The 25,164-nt window shown below is 52.0% G+C and overlaps 1 protein-coding gene across 1 annotated transcript in view; it reads left to right on the plus strand.

The window, feature by feature from the left end:
• The window catches only part of ARHGEF17 (Rho guanine nucleotide exchange factor 17), a 284,561-nt gene extending 264,954 nt beyond the window's left edge, over positions 1-19,607 (plus strand). Inside the window, exons 15-21 of the mRNA XM_032796403.2 lie at positions 1,224-1,470; positions 3,417-3,503; positions 4,362-4,429; positions 6,165-6,313; positions 7,838-8,012; positions 9,072-9,329; positions 11,591-19,607. Coding sequence (XP_032652294.2) covers positions 1,224-1,470; positions 3,417-3,503; positions 4,362-4,429; positions 6,165-6,313; positions 7,838-8,012; positions 9,072-9,329; positions 11,591-11,781 — 1,175 coding nt within the window. The 3' untranslated portion in view covers positions 11,782-19,607. The remainder of the gene's footprint in view (positions 1-1,223; positions 1,471-3,416; positions 3,504-4,361; positions 4,430-6,164; positions 6,314-7,837; positions 8,013-9,071; positions 9,330-11,590) is intronic.
• The last annotated feature ends 5,557 nt before the right edge of the window (positions 19,608-25,164 follow it).

Here is a 25,164-nt window from a genome sequence, read left to right on the forward strand (position 1 = left end):
CTTGGGGGTCTCTCCAGAGAAGGTTTGGGGAGACCAGAAGGGGGCCAAAACCCTGGAAATTTTGGATGGTGGCAGCGAGATCAGGTCCAAGCTGGTAATAAGCTTGGGGGAGTTTCACGCTAAGCACCCAGATTTTGGACGCTAAGGTCCAGATTTGGGACAGAGGCTTATTACAAAAAGGTATTACCTCACCCACCTTGTCTCTCATACAGATATTGGACATATTTTACATATATATTTAGTATATCGCTAATCTTGGTGTCCTGACTGCAGTAAGACCAGGATTTGGATTCTGATTTCCAGTATAAATCCGGAGTAACTTCACTAAGTAAATGGATTTACTCTGGATTTAGACTCACAGACACATAGACTTTAAGGTCAGAAGGGACCATTATGATCATCTAATCTGACCTCCTGCACAATGCTGGCCATACAATCTCATCCATCCACTTCTATAACAAACCCGTAACCTATGTTTGAGTTACTGAAGTCCTCAAATCGTGGTTTGAAGACCTCAAGCCGCAGAGAATCCTCCAGCAAGTTACCCATGCCCCACGCTGCAGAGGAAGGCAAAAAACCTCCAGGGCCCCTGCCAATCTGCCCTGGAGGAAAATTCCTTCCCGACCCCAAATATGGTGATCAGCTAAATTCTGAGCATATGGGCAAGACTCACCAGCCAGCACCCAGGAAAGAATTCTCTGTAGTAACTCAGATCCCATCCCAGCTAACATCCCATCCCAGACCACTGGGCATACTTACCTGCTGATAATTTGGCAATTGATCTTTGATCAATTTGGGTCAGTGCATCTGAGAACAGAATCTGTCCCCCTCTGCAGAATGTTTGGGGATTGCTCCTACAGGATGAAAAGTGCCATGGAAATGTCAGATACTAGAAAATGCTGAAAGGCTCAATGTCTTTTGTTATGTAACTTGGCCTGGGCTCCCATCAGAGAGCACCTAATCACTGTGCTATTCAGCTACAGTATGAAATATCCCAGGTCAAACTCTGCCCTCAGCAACACTAGGTAATGCCCACAGTATCTCCATCTGGTGCCTAGACACCGTGGCAGTGGGTACAAGAGAAATTCTTTGAAATAGATGGGGTTAAACTGGAGTCGACTAGATTGGGTTTGGTGGAAATGAGTGAGTTAATCCAGATTCACACTGATCAGAATCTGATCCTAAAACATCCTGGTTTGTTCTTGTCACCTCTTCTTGTCCAGACGAAGAGATCCCCAGCTCCAAAGATGTGGCAGCTGAAACCACCAGCTCGGAAGAGGAGCAGGACCCAGGCTTCCTTCCCATCTCCACCACCTTCAGCCAGAACAGGAATAGCGAGAGCCCCATGGATGGGCGGGCGATGAGGAGGTCAAGCCGAGGGTCCTTCACAAGGGGCAGCTTGGAGGACCTGCTGAGCATAGATCCTGAGGCGTATCAGAGCTCAATGTGGCTGGGCACAGAGGATGGCTGGTAGGTCATATAGAAGCAGGCAGAGTATTGGAAAAGGGGTGGGGGCTTCTTGGCGGATGTCACCTGATCCTGGTGGCCTGCATCCAAACACTGTAGAGCCGACTTCCTTTGGTAACCTCTGTAATGGACGGCTGTGCTGGAGTGAAGCTGCCAATATGGGCAGGGGGACGCTTAGCATGCTGGGAACGGGGGGATGGCGTGACGAAGGAGGGGGTTCAGGTACTGTCTCGGGTAAACCCCAAGAACGGAGGGAGGTGGAGCTCAGTGCTGGTGGAGACGCTGGGCCAAACACCGGCCCAGTGTAAGCAGGTGCAACTGCATTGATTTAATTGGCATTGTACCTGTTGGCACCGGAAGGATCTCATCAAATCCTGGTGAGCCATATTCTGCACTGAATAGGGAGGCAGAATCTCTTAAATCCACCTGGTTAAATGTCCAGCTACCCCACACACGGCACACACGGGCATGCACATGTAAGTGCCCCTGGACGCACATAGAGACAAGGCATCATGCCCACATGCCTGGCATCCCCATACAGAGGCACACAGGATCTGGTAGGGTGGCTCCTTCTAGCTTTAAACTCTGTGACTGTGTGTCCACCCCTCCATGCACAGCGTCCTCCCACACCCCCACCCCACACATTTGTGTGCACGCCATCCACGCACACACAAGCCTGAAGAAGCAGAATGGAAATATCTGAAAACCCTCTCACCAAAGCATGGCCCCGCACCCCAGGGCTGGGGGCTGGCTCACACTTTTGTGTTAATGTCAGTGGCTCAGGGGTTTGTGCTGACACTTTTCCTGGGCCATTTGTAGGCCCTGAGGAGCTGAGATCACACAAGAGCTGGTTTTCTGAAGGTCTTCCCCAGCCAGCTGGAGGCTGCATTGCTCATTGTCTTGCCCCATAAACACAAACACTTCTGCCTGCCCACGCCCCTCCTATGTACATAGACACTGCACTACCCACCCACACCAGCTCCTTCAGCCCCAAAAGTGGGTCCTTGATGTGGAGGCCACTAGAGGGCCACCTAAGTACAGCAGACCCACATCACATATCAGAGGAGTAGCCGTGTTAGTCTGGATCTGTAAAAAGCAACAAGGAGTCCTGTGGCACCTTATAGACTAACAGAAGTATTGGAGTATGAGCTTTCATGGGTGAATACCCACTTCATCAGGCGCATCTGACGAAGTAGGTATTCACCCACAAAAGCTTATGCTCCGTTACTTCTGTTAGTCTATGAGGTGCCAGGGGACTCTTTGTCGCTTTTTACACACCACAGTCAACCTGTGGAGCTCATTGCCAGGAGATGTTGTGAAGGCCAGAACTATAACTGGGTTCAAAAAAGAACTAGATAAGTTCATAGAGGATCAGTCCATCAATGGCTGTTAGTTAAGATGGTCAGGGGCTCAACTCCATGCTCTGGTTGTCCATAGCCTTTGGCTGTGTGATGGTGGGACCAGTCAACAGGGATGGATCACTTGATAATTACCTTGTTCAGTTCATTCCCTCTGTGGCATCTGACACTGGCTGCTGTTAGAAGACAGGATACTGGGCTAGATGGGCCATTGGTCCAACCCAGTATGGCCGTTCTAATGTTCTAACCTTGTGAGCAAGCCTTATAACGGGTGGAATTCACACACCAGCCAGGGCATTCCAGTGTCACCCAGTGCTGCATGCTCCAGACAGCTGTGAGCCAGTGCTAGGGAGGCTTGTGAATGACATCATTCCCAGCTCCCCTGTGGGTGACCTTTGCTGCCCTGGCACTGGTGCCAGTGGAGAAGGGAAGGGAAACTGAGGCTGAGCAAACATACAAAGTGTGTTTCCCAGCATTGGGATTTGATGTGATCGGAGCTGCTTCAGGTTTCCCTCCGCCTGTGCCAGGTCAGAGAGTCGGTTCCATCAGCCAAGGCAGAGGAATCTCAGCTGCCTCCCTTTTGTCTTCTAGCATCCATGTGTACCAGTCCTCAGACAACATCCGCAACCGGAAGAACAGCATGAAGATGCAGCACTCGGCCTCCGTCATGTGCATCCTGTAAGTGGTACACAGCACGTGGTATCGGCTGCTGCCAGGGCCCTGCCTAGGCCTCTGGGGGTACATCTACATTGCAGTTAGATACCTGCAGCTGGCCCGTGCCAGCTGACTTGGGCTAAGGGGCTCTTTAACTGCAGTGTAGACGTTCACACTTGGGCTGCAGCCCAAGCTCTGGGACTCTGCTACTTTGCAAGGTCCTAGGGCCCAGGCTCCAGCCCAAGCCCAAACATCTACACCACAACTAAACAGCCCCTTAGCCTGAATCAGCTGGCATGGACCAGCCACGGGTGTCTAATTGGTATGTCCTAGGTGTCACCATGACCTCGATAGTAACTAATACAGAGCATAGATGGCCTCGTGGTAAAGGTGCCTGAGGGGACCTGGCTTCAGTGCCTGGTTCTGCCACGGACAGTCACGGCCTCGCTCTGTGCCTCGGTTTCCCCAGCTGTCCGACAAGGTTAGCATGCATTCCTTTGTTGGCTTGTCTATTCAGACTGTATGGCCTTTGGGTCAGGGACCTTTTCTTGTGCAGTCCCTGGTACATCAAGGCTTGGATCTGAGTTGAAGCCTATGTCTGGGGAGGGTGGGAGATGGAGCTGCAGATGGCTGCGGGGGAGCAGGGGCTGTACAGGATGCTATGTCTGAAAGAAAAACTAGAGGTTGGGATTGGGGAAAGTTAAGAGCCCTTGATATGGGGCACTATGGGGAGGGAAGGAGAGACTAAAGTGCCCCAAGGGAACAGCCTTTTGCAGGAGAGACTTGATTCCCTGGGAGCAGCCTCCTTGGAGGGAAGCTGCTGCTGCTCTGTTGCGGTGACATCTGTTGCAGGCTAACTGCACCGGCTTCTGTTCTCGGCAGGTACCTGGATAACCAGGTCTTTGTGTCCCTGGCGAACGGAGAACTCATCATCTACCAGAGAGAGGCAGGTGAGTCTGATGCCAACAGCGCTGCGCCCTGACATAGGGCCTTCCACTGTGCCGTCCCACAGCGCTTCCCAAGCAGCTGGCTGAGCCTCTCAACTCCCTTGAGTGACGAGGTAGAGTTAAGACCACCCCTGTGCCGATGGGGAGCGGAACAAGAGAGGTTACTGAGCTGAGGGCACACAGTGAGGCAGTGGCAAAGCGGTGCATAGAACCCAGGAGTCCTGATTCCCCATCCCCCTCTCCAACCGCTACCATCATGTCCTCTGTGGCTTTAGATTAGCTCCTCAATTTGAGCCAATCTTTTCAGAAGCATCCACTAATTTGGGGCACCCAGAGGTAATGGGCTCTCTCTGGGCGCCCAGAGTTAGCAGGCACTTTTGAAAATGTTGGCCTTACGTGTTTAAAGTGCCAGGCTGCCCTTTCACTAACTGATCTGGGTCCGATTCTCCTCTTTCTTAGCCTGGTGTAAATCAGGAGTAACTCCACTGAAGCTCATAAAGTTAGACTGGTGTAAGGAAGAGGAGAACCCATCCTTGTGTGATCACTTCACCATTTTGTGTGGCCTTGGCAGGGACAGAAGCCTTGATATATTTTCACCATGCTTAGGGCTCGTGGAATTGGAGATTCCTGGCCAAACTCTGCCCTCACGTAAACCCGGTGCCCACGTCGACCATAACCCGGACCCCCATTGTAGAGCTGGGGTCAGAGCTAACGCGGTTTGGACACCAAGGGTCAGATGCTGCTCCCAGCGATACTGGTGCAAATGGGGAGTGACCGGGCTGCCTGTAGGGGAGTCACTCCAGAATGACACTGCTGTAACTGAAGGCAGGATTCATAGCCTGTAGAATCCACATCTCAGAGAAATGCCTGGGGATGGTGGGAAGAGAAGGAAACATCCTTAAGGCTGCAGAGCAGGTTTATGGCCGCAGGCTCCTAGCCCTGGTTCCTTGTGTCTCTTGTACTGTAGTGACGGGTCGCTGGAAGGCTGAGATGCACCCAGGGGGAGGTGGGAGTTCTGAACTCAGTGGGCACTAAAAGTGCCTGGCCAGCTGACTTGGCTGCAGAGTGGCTGTGGCTGTTAGCCCGGGTAGCCTTAGTCTGAAGGGCCTTTCCTTGGCTCTGCCACAGGCTTCCTATGTGACCTGGGGCAAGTCACTTAACCTCTCTGCCTCCGTTCCTCCATGCAATGGGGTAAATAGCATGGATCTGCCTCACGGCGCAGCTCCAAAGCCTCATCAGGGCTCTGAGCTCTTCCTCTGGAAGCCACAACAGAGATGTACACTGTTACTGTCATCACCATCCTTAATCCCATCTCTGCCAGCTGGTGGCGATTTGCATGGCCCAGAACACTGCACACACTCTAGCCCAGCGGGTAGTGCACTAACCTAGACCTTGGAAGACCTGGGCTCAAGTTCCTGCTCTGCCACAGACTTTTGTGGAGCATTGGGCAAATCATCGAAACTCTCCGCGCCTCGGTTTCTCACCTGTATGATGGGGATAACAGCACAGCCCTGCCTCCCAGGGGTGCTGTGAGGAGCTCAGATGCTGTGGTCATGGAGGCCATACAGGTGTCTCAGCTGGGCAGTAGGCAGCTAGAGGGCATTCAAAGCATCACCCGCATGTCATGCCTGGTTTAACAGGATGTGTGTCCACCAGCCCACATGGCTGCTGCGCTGTGGGGACCCATGGGGGGCAGCTAAGGAGAACCCAACTGTTGATTTCTTCTTTCTCTGTACAGGACATTTCTGGGACCCTCAGAACTCCAAGTCCCTGTCCCTTGGCTCCCCGGGCAGCCCTGTCACTAAGATGGTGTCGGTGGCTGGGAAGCTGTGGTGTGGGTGTCAGAACCGAGTCGTTATCCTCAACACGGCCACACTGCTGCAGGAGGTACCCGCTCACTTTCCTTGCCTCCAGGAGGGCTCAAACAAACATGTGGGCATGGGGGGGATCAGGAGTCTGGTCATGAGTTTTGGGGCCCAACCTGAGGCCTAAGGGAGTCTGTGGAAAGACTCCTCTTGATTTCTGTAAGCTTTGGATCGGCCCTTCAGTCAGGGCGCACACAGCACAGAGCCGGGATCTCTGGTCAGGATAGCCACCTCTGTCCTGAGGTAAATACTCCAGCCCCTCGCAGTGAGATGTGTTTAGCCACCAGGGTCCCCCCTCGGTTCGTTCCTACATCACTTTCCAAAAGGTCGTATTCTGCCCTGGGACAGTCCATGGCCAAGCCCCATTGTCTTGGGCCCCTAGCAGCGACCGATCCCACTGGGTCTGTATCATGCTTTCGGTCTGTAAAGCGTGGCAGCCTCAGACATGCCGGAGCTTGTGTAGGATCAGGGTCACCCTGTGAGCAGCGGAGCTCCACATATAGGTGACCATGGGGGAGATGCTGTAGGAATGCACAGGGGCAGCGGCCTCCTACCAGCTGCCACTGAGATGGGTGCTGTGTAGAAGAGATTAGAGGTGGAGGAAGCAGACAAGGAAGGGTGGCCTTATGGTTAAAGCAGGTGGCAAGGGAGCTGGGTTCTGTTCTTGGCACCGTGTCTGGATCACGTCACAACCCTCCAGATTTTTGAATTTCTTCTGCTTTTGAGTGCCCACGGTGAGACACCTGGAGCCCGAATATCCAAGGGGCCAGCACCTATTGGCTTCCACAAGAGGGCGCTTGGCACCTCTGAAAACCATCCCCAAAGTGTCTCTGGGCAGGCACCCAAAATGAAGGCATTCAAAACCGGAGTCTAATTTTCACAGTGCGGTCCTGACCGTCTGTCCCCCAGCTGGGACAAAGCTGCTTACCTCCCTCCCTGAGGAGTCTGTGAAGCGCCTGCCATCTTCCATGGAAAAGGCTACAGGAATGCAGCGTATTCGCATATTCCTCTTCATGCATCCTGGACAATGGCCCTCTTATACTTAGCTTGGCTCGGGGTTGGGGTGGTGGGTGCTGATGGAATGGCTCAGGGGGTGTTGTGCTGATGGAATGGCTCGGGTGTCTTACTGAGAAACATGAAAGGCAGCATGGTCCCATGGCCGGGAGACTGGCCTGGGCATCTGGAGACCTGGGTGCTAATCCCAGCTCTGCTACAAATCACTCCCTCTCCCTGTGCCTCGGTTTCCCCTTTGACCTCATCTATTTAGATTGCAGAGTGAAAGCTCCTTGCTCTGTATCTGTACAGCACCTTGCCCAATGGGGCCTTGATCTCTGGGGCCCTCCGGGTGCTACCACACTGCAAATAATAATAAGGGAGAAGTGTCAGGGGAACATTCCACAAGGAGGAGAAGTCACTTCCTCACCAGCAAGTCTGGATCCCTAAAGCACAGGGCTGCATGGCACAGAACCAAAGTGGCCCGTTGGCTCTGCTGCCAGTGCGGAGGGTCCCACAGTACGATGGACGCACTTCTCCTCTCCATCCCCAGCACACGTTCCATATCGGGCAGGACAGCAACCGCAGTGTGACCTGCATGGTGAGCTGCAGCCCAGGTATCTGGATCGCGCTCCAGAGCAGTGCCCAGGTGAGGCTGTACCACGCCACAAGCTACGAGCAGCTGGCGGAAGTCGATATCACGCCCCTGGTCCACAAAATGTTAGCAGGTACCAGCATTGCCTTAGAACGGCTTGTCTGTTGCACTGAGCTATGAAACCAAGGGAGACCTGCCTCTGCACAGCTGCTGGGTCGGAGCCATAGAGACTGGGTTGTGGGGTTCAGAGAGTTCAGTGGCAGCCCAAGGGGAGGCGTCTGAACAAGGCTTACTTTGGGGTCTGCAGATGCCAGCAGGATGCGTTTGGGATCTGATCGGTCATCCCTCTGCAGGCCACCCAGGGAGCTGGCGTTTGCTGCCGCTGGCTAGAGTCAGGCTTAACACGGGCAGTCACTGGGCCAGCTGCCTCAGCCAGCAGCCATGCTCCTTCCCCCTGAGCGACAGCGCGTGCTGTCCCGGACCCGGCCAGGCCTGTCTCAAGCAGAGACTGCACGATGTTCTGAGGAGCGAGCCGTGGGGATCAAAGGGCACGGGACCATCGTGTTTCTCTTCCCTTTGGACTATAGAAGAACTCACATGTTGATTTCCCAGCGAGGACAGGCCGATGTGTAATCAGTGCACCCTCAACCCAGGGCTGCCGGAACAGAGGGAGCCTAGGGTCCATGGCCCTCCCTCTTTTAACCACGGGCCTGGCCCCATGCCCCTTCTCTTCCTCCTGAGGCCCTGTCTCCTGGCCAGGCTGGAAGCTGGAACCCAGCCCGGGTAAAAGCTGCCCAGGGAGCCTCCCTGGTGTGGCTGTGGCTTCCAACTTGGCCGAGGAGCAGGGCCTCGGGGGGAAGAGGAAAGGCAGAAGCAGGTTCATGGAGGGGAGGGGTCCTCGTGGCCCCCCCACTTCACCCCTGCCCCAAACACCTGACTCAAAAAGCTAGGAAGACCCAAGATCTGGCACTGCCCATCCCATGCTATCATGTGACAGAGATCATGGGGGGCATGCCCACCTGGCCCAGATGATCCCTACTCGATGCCCTGCAGAAAGGTGCATTGCCCGTGGGAGATAGATGCTGCAGAGAGCTTGACCAATAACTTCCTTTGGTCACATGTTCAAGGGACCTTTTAGTACTTCAGCTCACCTGTGTTTTAACCCTTCGTCCTCTCCTTGTCCCGCTGGCAGGTTCGGATGCCATTATCCGCCAGCACAAGGCTGCCTGTTTGCGGATCACAGCACTCCTGGTTTGCAAGGACTTGCTCTGGATTGGTACCAGTGCCGGGGTGGTGCTGACGCTCTCCATAACGGCCAACGCCACCTCCTTGAAGATGCCCCTGACGCCGGTGGGTTTGTCCCAGGGGCACACTGGGCACGTGCGCTTCCTCACCTCCATCGAATTGCCCGACAGCTTTGATATCATCTTTCCACTGCCAAGAGATCCAGGTGGGTCCAGCAGGCGGGTTTGTACCCACACTCAGAACCCAGAGATAATCAGGGGCTGAAATTTCCATCCAACAGCTGCCCCCCCAACCATGGAATCCCAGGGCCAATTTTCCCACATTCAGTTGTTTCTTACTCTTAGAGTCGTCCCTTTGGACGGGCCTACTGGAGGGGTAAAAAATTGGGGACGGGACATATATCCAGGATATCAAATCCTACTTAGTCCATCCCCCGTGGGGCTTAAGCAGGATTGTTCTCCTCTAATATCAGATATGGGCAAAAATAATGTTATAGAACCATTAAAATGTCCCGTGAGATTTTTAGTGGGTCTGTATCTCAGGAACCCCTTGCTCAAATATCTCCAAATTTGGACCACTAACCCTACCCCAGATATCCATAAGGCACAGCGATTTTCAAGACAATCTGAGTTGGCACGTGGATTTTAGCGCATTTGGGGAAATCATCTTTTAAACAGTAAGCGAGTCTCAACCCTCACTATAGCAGAGCTACTGCTCCGCTCTCATTCCCTGGTTCTTTGTCCAGCCTATTTTTCAATCATCCAAGAGACGCAGCTTCACTGCTACTCTTGGGAGACATCTCTGGGTGCAGCAGGGTGCAGGTGCTGAGTGTGCCCCCTTATGGCATGGCATGGTACTGCAGACACCCAGCCTCAGTTTAACATCTCTGTTTGGAGGGGGAATACCAAAGAAGCCCACTACCATAGCATTTAACTTCTAAAAGAGGAAATACACAAAAATGAGGAGGCTAATTAAACGGAAATTCAAAGGAGCAGTCACAAAAGTGAAATGCCTGCAAGCTGCATGGAAACTTTTTAAAAACACCATAATAGAGCTCAAATTAAATGTATACCCCAAATGAAAAACACATTAAAAGAACCAAAAAAATGTCACCATGGCTAAACAACAGAGTGAAAGAGGCGATTACAGGCAAAAAGGCATCCTTTAAAAACTGGAAGTGAAGTCGTCCTGAAGAAAATAGAAAGGAGCATGAACTCTGGCAAGTCAAGTGTAAAAGTATAATTAGGCAGGCCAAAAAAGAATTTGAAGAGCAGCTAGCAAAAGACACAAAAGCTAACAGCAAAATAAATAAATAAACGATTAAGTACCTCAGAAGTGGGAAGCCTCCCGAATAGTCAGTGGGCCACTGGAAGACAAGGCTGTTGCAGAGAAGCTAAATGAATTCTTTGCATCGGTCTTCACTGCAGAGGATGTGAGGGAGATTCCCACACTTGAGCCATTCTTTTTAGGTGACAGATCTGAGGAATTGTCTCACACAGAGGTGTCATTAGAAGAGGTTTTGGAATAAAGCCATAAATTAAAGAGTAATCAGTCGCCAGGACCAGATGGAATTCACCCAAGAGTTCTGAAGGAACTCAGATGTGCAATTGCAGAACTACTAAGTGTTACTTGTCACTTAAATCAGCCTCTGTACCAGATGACTGGAGGATAGCTAATACGACATCGATTTTTTAAAAAGGCTCCAGAGATGATCTTGGCAATTACAGGCCAGTAAGCCTAATTTCAGTACCAGGCAAACTGCTTAAAACTATAGTAAAGAACAGAATTATCAGACACATAGATGAACACAATTTGTTGGGAAGCATCAACATGGCTTTTGTAAAGGAAAATCATGCCTCACCAATCTGTTAGAATCCTTTGAGGGGGTCAACAAATGTGTGGACAAGCATGATCCAGTGGGCATAGTGTACCTGGACTTTTGGGGGGAGGTTCTCCAGCCTGTGTTACGGAAGAGGTCAGACTAGATGGTCAAAATAGTCTCTTCTGGTCTTGGAATCTATGAATGAGTTGCCCCTTCCCTCAGTCTCCCTGGAGGCAAGGCTAGCACAGAGCAGAGTTCATGCTGCTCTTGGGAAAGGTGAGCTGGGGACTTCCAGGGTGAGAAGCCCATTCCTTTTGACCAAGGCTTTCCAAAGTGGTTGAGGAAGGGGGCATGGGATTTGGGATGCCTGGTGTGAAACTCCTTAAGGGTTCTGATTTTCAGCAGCTTGGGTTCTCCAAACGTTCTGAAAATCAGGTCCTCAGGATGAGCCTGCTAAATCACCTTTAAAACTCCTGGCCTTTGGTGCTCAGGAGGAGAGTGGGGTGGACCCATGCGTGGCAAGGCTCCTGGGGGCGTTACGGCTCATGTCTGGGGAAGGACATAGACTGCCAGGTTTCAGAACCCCTTCGCCACGTTCCGTCAGGCAGCCGCTGTGATCTCTCTGGGCTTGTTCCATTTCCCAGGTACCGAGAAGCTGAGCGATGCAGAAAAGAGAGATTTGGCAAGACACAGATCCTCCAACATGGTCCTCTCCAAGTCTAAGATGCTTGTGATCAGCGGGGGGGATGGCTATGAGGATTTCAGACTCACCAATAGCAGCGAGACAGTGGGGCGAGATGACAGCACAAACCATCTCCTCCTGTGGAGGGTCTGATTCGTGGCAGCACGGGACCCCACTGTGGGGGAGCACCAGCCCCACCCCTGCCTCCTCTTGTTACCAACCGCCCCCGAGCCCGTCTCGTCTCCCATCCCGGATGATTTGAGTGTGCCTGGGGACAAGCTCCTCCCAAACACAGCGTCTGCAGCGTGGTGAGAAGAACACACTCGCCAAACAGATCCTATGGCGCAGCCTGCACTTACCGCATCTGCGAGTGCGGGTGTGAGGACAGGGGTACCTGGATGGACAGATTTATGTGGCACTGCTTGGAAGCATTCAGGCGAAAGAGGAGGGCTTAGTAGAGGAGAGAATCCATTGTTTGTGAGGTCGACAAGGGACCTTTCTTTTGTGTCTTGTGCTTCGACGTGCCTGGGGTTCCAAATCCAGGTGCTTGGGAGCGGAAGGTCCATGGCTAAGCAAGCACTGCCTGCTCTCTTGCTCTATCTCTTGTCCACCTAGCCAGAATCAGCAAACCGTCACATTCACTTCACCGCCACCTTCACTGGGATCCCCGCACACCATGCTCCCTGCTCCTCCCATCAGTGGCAGCCACTCCAGCATCCCCGTTCGCCGCAGCTGCTCCAGTGTCTCCAGGTCTCTAGCTAACCCGCTTACTCATCGCTGTCACCCAAAGAACACTTGTGGTGGTGGTGTTTGTTTTGCATATATATACAATATCCTTATTTATTTTCTGTGGGCGGAGGGGACATTTGACATGGAGCTTGCATGGAAGCGGAGGCAGTGTCATGCCCAGGGAATTGCAGGCAGGGTGCCGACACCTCAGCCTGCCGTCAGTCCCAGCCAATGCTGAGCTGTATATAGCGAGTGTCATACAATGGCAGCAGTATCACATTCACCCACGAGCGCTGATCTCTGAGGGTTACCTGAGTGTCTGGAGGGGAGAGGAGAGGTGGGAGCGTCTTGGCTGAGAGTCAACAGCTCTGATTGCAGAGATGGTTCAGAGCTGATCTCCTTTCAGCCAGCAAAGAGGGGAGCCGCTGGATGAAATAAAAAATGTGCAATACTTAGCTGGATCCCTGCAAACGGGCAGCGCCACAAGGGGGCACTCTGAGAACCTCCTTTGGCTTTAAGAGCAAAGCAATTGGTTATTGTGGCCTATAGCCGGGGCAGAACCAGGAGGAGCATTGTCCAACTGCAACGGTGTCTTGCATTGTACAGTATTTATGGTTGTTTTTTAACTCGTTACCTTTTTGTCCCCAGCACTTAATTTATATACTTAGCTTCCAGATCCCGAATCGTGAGTGGGGGTATGGAGCAAAGAGAATTATGGGGGTTTACTCACCTAGCGAAAGAGTATGAATCCACTGTCAGCCAGCTTGCACCAAAAATATCCCCAAAGGAAGGTGTTTTACAGGCAGGCTCGCCCCAAGGGCTGCCTGTGAGAGTTCATGTGGCCAAAATGGGGCCTCAAGGTGAGTGATGAGGGTTGGGTGCCCAGCCGGAGACACCTTAAGGACCGTTTTTTCAGAGGGCGGTGCTGGGAATTTCAAAAGCACCTGACATGACAAGAATTCATGTGCTATGGACTCTCAATGGGGTTTGTGCTGCTAAGTCACCAGTGTTGCCAGCTCTTACAGATCTCATGATATTTAGTGCTTATATTAAAGCTCCAGCCTCTGGAGTCATGTTATTTCATGAGAATCTCAGCTTTCTTTTTTTTTTTTAATTAAATTTCTAGCCCTCATGGTTGCAAAGAAAAAGTTGGGAACCAGGGCCTGAGTGCACCCTGAAGGCTCAGTAAACAGAAGGTAAATCAAAATGAACCCCACATGAAGGATTTTTTAAACACTCTCATGATTTTGAACACAGTCTGGGGGGTTTTGAACTCTGGACTGGCGATACTCCAGAACCCTGGCTGTTTTGAAAATCTGCTCCTGGCTGCTTACACTTTCTGAAAACCACCTTTAACGTGTCTCACGTTGGACTCCAAAAATGGAGGGCCATTGAAATGGGCCCAGAATCGCCCTTCACTTTTGAAAAAGTAGACCTGGATGCCAACTTCTCAACCCATGTTTACTTAGGTTGTCAGCTGTGTGGGACAGGGACTATCATTCTGTTCTGCACTGTATAGCAGCTACCACATCGGGTCCTGGTCCGTGAGTGGGCCCTTCCACCATATAAATAATTACAAACAAGATTTAGACACCTAAACGTGTGGCCTGAATGTTTTATAAGGGGTTGAGCACTTTCAGCCATGCCCATGGCTTCCTGATGAGACGTCTCCCCATGTGTTGGGGGCCTCATCGCATCTGAAAATCAAGCCACTCATTTAGCTGCCTAAATACGGGTTTAGGCACTTAACTTTAAGCACCTGCTTTTTAAAAATCTTGGCCTGTCTGCAGACGTCAGTAGTTTTAAAGACCACCCTGATTGGGTTCTCCCAGTTATACAGCAGCTCTGGTGCAATAGCTGAGTGCCCGAACAATGTGCTTAAAAGCTCCGGGCCACACACCTAGCTAGTGTCAATGGACGTCACTCCATTGCAACCGGCATGGCTAAGCCTGCTTACCCTAGCTGTAGCTCTAGCCCTGTTGAGGTAGTTGAAAATACTTTATTCTATAGCATTTTAAATACTTCAACAAAAAACTTAAACAACATTTTGTGTCCCCAGTGACCTGAACAATATATGCAAATATATTTTAAGTCTTCATGCAAGAGCCTTCTCCTCTGCAATTCCTGTCGTCCAGGGCAGCTTTCTTTCATATCTCTCCCTCATCTGCATACTATCTGTTTTCCTGTTTCATCTAAAAACGTATAATTTCTCCGTCCTCCCTTTCCCATTTCAGCTGATTAGCTCCATCAAGTGGTTTGGGATTTTGTACAGAAGCGTGGTCATGTTGCTAGGGCACGGGGCTGGCAGTCAGGACACCTGGGTTCCATCCCCATCTCTGCCACTGAGTGACCTTGAACAAGTCACTTTCCTCTCTGTGCTTCTGCTTCCCCTCCCAGCCTTTGTCTGTCTTGCATATTTAGATGTGAAGCTCTTTGGGGCAGGGATCGTTGGTTACTCTGTGTCTGCACTGCACCGAGGACTGGCCCAGCAAACCACCGGGGATGCTGCATGAGGCTGACCTTCCTTTAAGAGAGGCGGGTTTCCTTGTGGATGCACAATGTGTTGCTCAAAGTGGTTTTTCCAAGAGGTTCGTTCACCAATCGCAGGGTCTTCGCCTGCCGACTTCAGTAACTGCCCTGTCTCTGTTTACCCAGGTCAGGGGTCAGGATGGAATTGGCCCAGTGTGTCTGAGCAGCGTGTGGGTTAAGATACAGCAGCTTTCCCCTGGGGCCATTCTCTTCCTCACAGGATGATCTCCTAGGCCGCAAGCCAACCTACATCAAATCCAATTTAAAGATTCTAGTCGGCTTTGGTAGGCAGTGGATCCCGCCCCCAGAGAACAGGTGGCAGGGCTCTTGATTGACAGCTGGGTGTGTCTCTTTCTGAAAGGGGCGTAAGGTGGTGATTTTGAGGGTGGAGGGTTGGTGAGATGCAGAATTTCTTGCGCAGGTGGGATAGAGAGACAGTTCCTCAGCCTGCATAATGGAGAAATTGTCCTGCAGCCTGTCCTTACCTGTCAGAAAATACCGATATGGCACAGCCCTACATGCAGCACTCCCAGTTAGCACCGTGTTAGGAGCAGCTAAACCCTGAGGCCGCAGAGCACTTAGGGACATGCTGTGGAGTCCATGGGGCCTAGCCAGATGCTTACGTGCTTTGCTGAATCAGTGCCCTAATCAACCCAGGACAGGGTAGCCTGCAGCAACACGAGTCCCACTCTGAGCACTAGCTGCCATGTGCCAGACCCGCATGGAACTAGCCCAGTATCCTGTCTTCCGACAGTGGCCAATGCCAGGTGAACAGAACAGGGCAATTATTGAGTGATCCATCCCCTGGCATCCACTCCCAGCGTCTGACAATCAGAGGCTAGGGATACCCAGAGCAGAGGGTTGTGTCCCTGACCCTCCTGGCTAATGGCCACTGATGGACCTATCCTCTGTGAACTGATTTAATTCTTTTTTGAACCCAGTTGTACTTTTGCTCTTCACAGCATTGATTGGCAATGAGTTCCACAGGTTGACTGTGCGTTCTGTGAAGTACCACCACCTTGGGTTTGTTTAAAACCTGCTGTCTATTAATTTCATTGGGTGACCCCTAGTTCTTGTGTTATGTGAAGGAGCAAATAACACTTCCCTATTCACTTTCTCCACACCCGTCATGATTTTATAGACTTCTAGCATATCCCCCCTTAGTCGTCTCTTTTCCAAGATGAACAGTCCCAATCTTTTTAATCTCTCCTCATACGGAAGTTGTTCCATACCCGTAGTCATTTTTGTTGTTCTTCTCTGTCTTTTTTCCAGTTCTAATGTATCTTTTTCGTGATGGAGCTGCAAGAACTTCAGCAGTATTCAAGGTGTGGGCGTACCATGGATTTATATAGTGGCATTACGATATTTCCTCTTATTATCTATCCCTTTGCTAATGATTCCTATCATGCTGTTTGCTTTTTTGACGGCCGCTGCACATGGATGTTTTCAGAGAACTATCCACAATGATTCCAAGATCTTTCTTGAGTGGTAACAGATTTGGACCCCATCATTTTATATGTATAGTTGGGATTATGGTTTCCAGTGTCCATTACTTTGCTTTTGTCAACACTGAATTTCATCTGCCATTTTGTTGCCCAGTCGCCCAGTTTTGTAAGATCACTTTGTAGCTCTTCATAGTCTGCCTGGGACTTAACTAGCTTGAGTAGTTTTGTATCATCTGCAAATTTTGCCACCTCACTGTTCACCCCTTTTTCCATGTTATTTATGACTATGTTGAACAGTATTGGTCCCAATACAGATCCTAGGGGGACCCTTCTATTTATCTCACTCCACTGTGAAAACTGACCATTTATTCCTATCCTTTGTTTCTTGGTCACACCCAATCCTGGAGGTCTCCAAGGAGCGAACTTCCACAGGAAATCCAGTGTGGGACCATAACTGCTCCTTGGCCATAGAAGGAGGATGATCATTCCTGTCATCTCCACTGTGCTCAAAGGGACCTTGCTTTGTCCTCTGGTATTTCATACCAGCCCGTATGTACGGTGAACACTCTTTAATATTCTGTGCCTTCTGTCTGTGCTTTGGAAGAAATCAGAGTCACTTTGGCTGAAGCATCTTCCCACCAACATGGCCCCAGATTCCACATCCGTATTCAGTGTTCACCGCTTAGGAGCAATGCACCCCCAGTAATAACTCTAACACAATGACTTCTCCTTTTGAAAGCCCCATTACCACTGTCTCAGTCCAGGTGACTGGCAGGGTGCAAGAGATCATGCATCAGTCTGTCTGTTTTCTCTCTGGTGGGGTCATCATGATCTTGAACTGCTAGGCCACATTAGTCACATTTCAACTGAACGTTAGAAGAAAACAGACCGGGGTCTCGGACGCGGTGAGGATTCGGTTGGAAGGGAATTGGTTGGCATGACAGGAGTTTGGATGCTCAGTAGGGCTTGGACGTAACAAACTTGACTGGGAGATGAAAGAGGGAACGATCTCCTAGTCACCTCGTTGAAGCCTTCGCAATCTCTCAGATGTTCCAAGCAGACTCTTCCAGCAGTGAGGGGTGAATCTTGCTCGCCTGATCCATGCAAAATCCCTGTTGGGTGTTTCACAGAAGGTGAGGTGGGCTTGGCCTTGAGATGCAGTGACCTAGATGCTCCCCTTAAAGACAACTAGGTCCTCAGCGATGAATGGGTTTTGCTGAACTACTCTAAGGGGTGAGCTGCAGAGCTTTAATAGCCAAAGGGCCTGTTAGATCAGCTGCTGAGACTCAGTAAAGTCTTAAAACCAGCAAGTAGATCTTAAAACCAGTGTAAAAATCCCTCCCTCTTCAGCTGTGTATAGAGGGTCTTTAGACTCTGTCCATTGACATCAATGGACTTTGGCTCAGTCTCCTGGGAGGAGCTGAGTACTCTTCGCCCCCATGGAAATAAATAGGCCCTGTTCAGGATCAGGCCCCCAAGTTCAGCATTCCAGGTTTCCCCTGGATGGGGTTGCTGCCAGGTCAGATGCCAGGTACTGCCATCCCTCCCTCTGGATAAGGTATTTGTGGTGAGATTGATGGCTGCAGAGAAGTACAGAAGGTTGAGCCTGGGATAGAGCACGTGAGCGAAGGGCAGGGCCAGTTGAAATGAGCTGATTGAAATGTTTTTTTGGGGTGGGAGTCGGAGGGACTGGGACATTTAGGGCAATGTCCCTCCTCTTTTCAGCCAGCTCTGTCTTCAAAGAAATTCTTAGATTTCAAGGTCAAAGGGGTCCGTGGGGGTCAGAGTCTGCATCCTGCACAGCACACAATCGTCCCCCAGTGTGAAATGCTGTAGGAATTGTTCGCTCTCTCAGTCTAGTGTCCTGCTGCTGCTATCGGATCTCAAACAGTTAAAGGAATGTATGTGCCGTACATGTTTTGTAGCCCACCTTCAACTTCAGCTAAGCCTAGAAAAGTGTCTAATGATCCTAACTGCAGGATTCATTCTGCCGGCTAGAGGTGAACTGACAAGCAAAACCAAAGGCATGTTAGCTCACTCCGGCCTGCTCCTTGGTGACCAACGTCGGCGTCCTGAACTGTATCGGAAAAAGCTGCAGAGAGACGTTTCTCCTGGTTCTTTTCCATTTGACATCTCAGCTCCTCCCAGCCCTCCCTTTGCTGGAGGACCTTGGCACGGTCTTTGGCAGGCCGGAGTGGCGATGTCACACGGTGCAGCAGGGCTCCCTTCCCGCTACGGAGAGGATGCTGTTCCTTAGATCTGTCCAAAACTTGCTTCCCCTCCCCTCCCCCTAGTTCAGTTGCAGGCCCAGAGACCTGCCTCAAAGAGTGTAAAATCCATGAGTGACCGTGAGGCTTTCCCAAGGTGATGTGGGCCGTGTCAATACTGAGCACCGACTCAGATCACATTATCATGTTCAAGACTCCGTAAATATTTTCTTTGCATTTCACCCTTAAAGCAAAGTCAGTCCCGTTGTAAACACTAGGGGGCGCCATTTGGACACATTGGTGCAGACCACTGCCATTCCCTGCTACCACAGAGGTAGAAGGGATGCACAAAGCAACTCTATCAAGGTCAGAGAGTGAGGCCAGGCTCCTAGACCCTGCCGGCTCCCTGCACAGTCTAGAGATGCAATGGTGGCAGAATTGCATGTGACACATCAAAGGGCCCATCCCTACTACCCAGGGGTGCTGGAATAGGGGAGCGGCACGGCACCCCTCCCCCCCCGACTTGAAGCGGTTTCCGTCATATTCAGGGTTTGCAGTTTTTGCAGGGTCATGCCAGGCGGGTGAGGTGAGTGCTGCTGCTACTCCACAGAGAACTAAGGGACTGGCATTTCCAGCACCAAAGGAGAGGACAGGACAGGCCAGGACAGGCGCAGTTTCCCATGCTCCCTCCCCTCTCTGTTTGACTCTGTTCTCTTGGCTTTATTTCTCTGTTTGGTGAGAGATCCCACTGAGACGTACTGTAAATATTGGTATATATTGCCTCCTCTGTACATAGTGTTCTCAAGTCTTTTATTGTTGATATGAATTTAACGGCATATTTTTATATACTTGTTTAAGTTTCACAGGCACAGCAAGGGGTGCCGACCACACTTAAGTTATAACTACTACAGTGCATTAAAGACCAGAACAAAACCGAAAGCTTTTACTCCTGAAGTATTACCAGTCCCGTGAGGTGTTACGACGATCACATTATTCCTGGGTTTGTTTGTTTTTTCTTTTGTCACTGTGGGTTCTTTGTCATTAAAGGTCACTGATGTCAGAGCCCAAAGCTGTGTGCGTTCTTTTCCTTCGCCCTGCTGCGGCAGTTTGTAACTGATAGCGGGGTTTGAATCAATGTCCTTCAGCTCTAAAAGCCGGAAACACTATTGCTCAAACTAAGGGTACATCCAGACTACCCGATGGATCAGCGGGTAGTGATTGATTTGTCGGGGATCGATATATTGTGTCTCATCTAGACATGATATATTGATCCCGGAACATGCTCCCATCGAGACGGGAACTCCACCAAGGTGAGCAGTGGTAGCGGAGTTGACGGGGGGAGCCGCAGCTGTTGATCCCACGCCCTGCGGACGGGAGGTAAGTTGAAATAAGATACATCGACTTTAGCTATGCTATTCCCGTAGCTGAAGTTGCGTATCTTACATCGACACCCCTGCAGCGTAGACTAGCCCTAAAGGTCTAACCTAGCAAGCCACTATCTGCAGCAGGCTCATAAGTCTGCTTTTTAGAGCTGTCACTAGTGGGGGACAAAGACTTCCATTCTCCTAGTGTGGGTTGCAGCTATGTTAGGGTATCCAGCACTGCAGCATCTAAGCAGTGAACAACAGGAAATGGGGCATCCTTCTGTCATAAATGTTGAGTTTTCATTGAAATATTTGGATTTTGACATGTCAGCATAGTGCCTCATGGGAGTTGTAGTTCAGAAGCCTCTTGTCCCCATTTTCCTTTATAGGCTGTGTTCCCTGATTGGACCGCTGGGACCCTGCACCCCAAAACCCCTCCTGTAGCCCAACCCCCTGCCCTAACACATCTCCCATAATACACCATAGTCTCCCCTCTTGAGAGGAGGGCAGGCATCCTGGCAGTTGCATGGCTATGCTGCATCATGGGAGTTGTAGTACAGCTGGGGAACCTGGTTCATGGGGGAGAATGGGAGAGGTGGCATTTCAGACTCAAATGTTTCTGTTTTCAGGCATTCTGTTTTGTCCAAAATCCGAATTGTCCATGGAAAGCTGACACTTTCTATGAAAGTTGAAACCCCAATTTTTTGTCAAAAACCATGTGGATAGAAAATGTTCAGCCCCACTGAACAGACCATTCAGCTCCTCAAGCAGGGAAATAAAAGAGCTGGGAGCAGGGCTGGTTTGGGAAGTCTCTGGCTGAGGATTAGGGTTGCCAAGTGTCTGGTTTTTTACTGGAACACACCGGTGAAAAGGACCCTAGTGGCTCCGGTCAGCACTGTTAAAAGCACAAGGCTGTTAAAAGTGCGTTTGGCTGCGCAGGAGGGACCTGGGGCTAAGGCAGGAAGGAACTGCGACCAATGGGAGCTGTGGGTGCAAGGGCAGCGTGTGGAGCATCCCTGGCCTCCCATGTGCCTAGAGGCTGCAGGCACCTGGCAGCCGCTTCCTGGAAGCTGCAGTAAGCGCCGCCGGACCCTGCACCCTGAAACCCCTCCTGTAGCCAAACCCTCTGCCCTAGCACCCACAACCGAAGTCCCTCCTGGAGCTCACACCCCCCACAACCCCGTGCCCCAGCTCTGAGTCTCCCCCAAACCCCTCAGCCCCACCACAGAGCCCTTACCCCCCTCCAACACCCCAACCCCCTGCCCCAGCCCAGTGAAGGTGAGTGAGAGTGGGGAAGAGTGAGCGATGGAGGGAGGGGGGACGGAGCAAGCAGAGGGCAGGGCCTCTGAGAAGGGGCAGGGCAGAGGTGTTCGGTTTTGTGCGATTAGAAAGTTAGCAACCCCACTGAGAATGTGGGGCAGGATCACACTCTGGGCCTTTCCATGCGGGGAGACTGAGAAAAGGCAGGAGCTTCCCAGGGAACCCGAGTGGGTGTGTGCCAGTGGTTTGGGTGGGACCAGCCTAGGCACTGGGCAGCAGGCTGCAGGAGAGCCAGGCTCCAGGCGGGGGTGATCTTGGCTGAGCGGACAGGAATCCTAGTCTGAGCAACTGCTCCTTTTAGGGACCCAGGGTCATGGCTTCCAGAAAACTAGGGGCGGGAGTTCCCCTAGTCCCATGTCAGCTGGGGGAGTAGGACCCAATCCTGGCAGGAAGGCTGGTGCTGAGCTGTGGATGTGCTGGCTGGGTGCTGTTTAGTTCAGACCCCTGAAGCCAAAAGGGGACGGAGGACTCCTGGGACCGGCTGCTTCTAAGGGGAGATGGGCCAGGGCCCCTAGTGAAGAAGCTGTGATCTGGGCAAGGCAAAGGGCTGGGCTGTCTTGTGTGGTGTTCAGCCTTGTGGCTGGAGAGCTGAGCTATCTGCCTCTGAGAGGTGGGGGTGGGGAAACTGAGGCAGCAACTGCACCTGACAGCAGACCAGGTAAGCCACCCCCAGCGGATGAGGACATTCATACCTACCTATGGCCAGGTGCATTATAAGGCTGAACTTTCCCATTGTCCTACAGCAAGCTGAGCTGCTCAGATGGAGGCGGGGTGTTATTAATCATGGCATGGAGTATTCCCATAACATCTGCTGCAGCCTCTCTTAGCAGCCTGGCTAGGTGAAAGGGTGGGTCCTGCCTGTCGCTAAGCTCAGCCCCTTGTGCATCAAATCCAGGACTCTCTCACTAGCTCTTAGTGCACGTGGGCTTTGCAAGCTGCAAAGTCCCCATGCTGGCTGGAGTGGACTGGAGTCATCATATGGCACCATTCACTCGCATCCTGCTGCCGTCCAGATCTGGCTACAAACAGGCAAGGAGACTCTTGTGAGTTGCTCAGAGGGAAGCAAATGGGCCAGGAAGCGGGTCCCACCAGTGGGGAGCACTTCCTCTGTAAGCAGGGGCTGAAGGAATGCTTCCCTGGCAGCTAGCCGGGACGGGGAGAGACTTGGGTGTGTTTATGGAAATACAGTTGTGCCTGCTCTGCTTACATATTTGGCAAATACAGCGGTGTCAAAATGATCCACTTTGGCTGGCCCAGGCACTTGCCCATTCGGTGCCTCTATTTCACTTGCCCCATTGCCTATTTTAGAGTAACAGCTCTTCAAGGCAGGGCCTGTGTCTCATGTGGGGTCTCAACAGAGCAGCCCCCAGGGGCTCCTGATCTCAGCTGGGGCTTCCAAGTGCTCCACACTGCAAATAGATCACACCCAGGCTGCAGTTCCCTCCCATTGGTGCAGTCTGCTAGGAACGCTGGGACCACCTGGGTGCCAGCTGCTTTAAAACTGATTGCACCTGGCTGCATGGCTGAGTAATAATCCGGCTGGGGTGGGCTGGACCCTGGGAGCCAAGCTATTCCGCTGGACCAATAAAAGGCAAGCGCTAGGTGTAGGACTTGGGAGAGCCCTTGCCTGAAGTCAGCAACTGCTGTATGGGTTCTTCCCAGCAATGGTGGAATAAGCCCGGTGTGGGAGAGGGAACAGAATTTAAGGGGCACCTTCTGAAAGCCCTGAGAAGGACTGTCGCTGCAGGCAAGGACAGGGGAGCCCAGAGGGCACTAAGGGCACGTGAATAGCATGAGCCCATATGGTGCCTCTTGGCACATGGCATCCCCTTGCCAGCAGCGATGACTTGAGAGCAGCTGGAGCATCCTGGAAGGGGGGGTTGGTGAGGGAGGGGATTGAATGAACCCCCTTCCCTTGGATACACCTAGGGCCAGCGCTGCAGGGACGGGACACGTGGCAGAGGCGAGCATCCGAGACCCAGGGAGAGCACTGCAGGCAGAACGGCAGCCAGCCCAAGGAGACCAGCAGGCAAAGTCAGAGCCAAGCAAGCAGAAGGTAGCCCTGCCATCTGGCACCTAGCCAGGGAGTCACTACCCAGAGGCAGCAGCACCCTGGCAAGCAGCCTAGCCTGTGGAAGGAAGGTAGGGGAGTGTGTCATGGCTCACAGCATGGCTTGGAGAGCTGAGGAGACTTTCCCGACAGCACTAGCCCTCCAGCTGATAGCCACTGCATTCCTGAGAAGCCGGTGCTGCTTTTTTCTCTCTCCCTACAGCGTCTCTGCTCTGTGATCTCCATTCCCCAGTGCTGGGTGAGGCATAGCAGCAAGCCCAAGTCCTGACACTAGAGAGGCAAGGGAGTCTGTATACCGAGCCCCGGCCTGGCTAGTCAAGGTCAGCAGAATAGATCTGCTTCTATGGCCCGGCCCAGGTGAATCTGGACAATGAGCTCCCTGGCTGCACCACATGTTGTTCCCCAGACCCTCGACCAGACACGATCGATGCTAAAGCAGCTGGCTCCAAGTGTGTGTGTGTCCCTAGTGTATCTGTGTAACGCTGCCTTCTACCCTGGAACACAGACAGCTCCTACCACTAGGGGACACTTCCCCCTTAGCTCACTCAGCCCTGACTTTTACCCTCAGTGCTGCATGTGCATAGCTCAGCTGGTCCTGTGCACCGCCAGGACTCATCCAAATACCCGTGGGTGTGAAGGAACCTTATCTGCTGGATGGGTGCGGAGCTGGGCTTTTATCCTCACAAAGCAGGCTCCTCCGGCAAGCTCACCCTCAGGAGGACAAGGCCCCTTGCACTCCTGTTTTTCTGTCCCACTGATGTTATGTCTCAGTCAGCTGTCCACTGGTCCCAGACATGTTCTGCAGCCACCTGTACCTGCCTGGCCCACCCATGCTGGCTGCTGTCCATTTTAGCAGCAAGCACTGAAACGACATTCTCGCCACCTGCTAGCAAATGGTGGCGCCGAGTCTCCTGGCCCATCTGCCTCACTTAGGGCTTGTCTACAAGGGGAGTTATTCCCAATTAACTGCAGGTCTGGTAGCTTTTGTTCTGGAGTAAGAGCATCCACACAGGAATAGCACATCTGCTTGTGTGACACTGACAGACCCCGCTCGTCGGCGGTGGGATCGAACCTGGGACCTTGGTGCAGGAGCCTCTCCCGTGTGAGCTAAAAGCAGCACAGACTCCTTTTATCTCACTCGGTGCCAACAACATAGACAAAGTCCATGGAATTACTTAAACAGGTGTGGGTGAGAACAGAATCAGGCCCTGACCTCAAGTGCCTTGTGCAGCCAGTTCAGTTCAATGAGACTCCATTGATGTGACCAGCTATCCAAGTGTTGCTAAAGTGCTCAAACAGAGACTGACCCCTCAGGTGTCTGTCAGAGGCCTGTGGAAGAAAAGAGTTGGGTGTGGGATGCAGGGCCGGCTCAAGGCACCAGCTTAGTAAGCAGGTGCTTGGGGCGGCCACTCCAGAGTGGGGTGGCAGGTCCAGCTATTTGGCAGCAATTCAGTGGAGGGTCCCTCAATCCTGCTTGGAGCGAAAGACCTCCCGCTGAATTGCCACAGATCGCAAACGTGGCTTTTTTTTGGGGTGGGGGTGGCAAAACCTCTGGAGCTGGCCCTGGTGCGATGGGGTTGGATCCTGTGTCCATTGGGCAGCAGTGGCCATTCCTGATCCCCTGGCAAGTTGCTCCATGCAGAGGCAACAGGTTATATGGGCTCGAGGCACCCAAGCTCCACCAATATTTGGAGCTGGGTTTCTCCCCTGGCCTGCGTGGAGTGCCCATCCCCCACCCCGGAGTGTCCGTCCTTCCTCCCTGCCCAGCCTCAGAGCTTCCCTGCCTGAAAAAAAACAGCCGGTGCTTCTCTCCCTTGCTTGTGCTACCAGCCTCTGCTTCTGCCTAAGGCTATAGAGAGCAGCTGCAGGCA

Source organism: Chelonoidis abingdonii, chromosome 1 (genome assembly GCF_003597395.2).
Source record: "Chelonoidis abingdonii isolate Lonesome George chromosome 1, CheloAbing_2.0, whole genome shotgun sequence".
Taxonomy (NCBI): domain Eukaryota; kingdom Metazoa; phylum Chordata; order Testudines; family Testudinidae; genus Chelonoidis; species Chelonoidis abingdonii.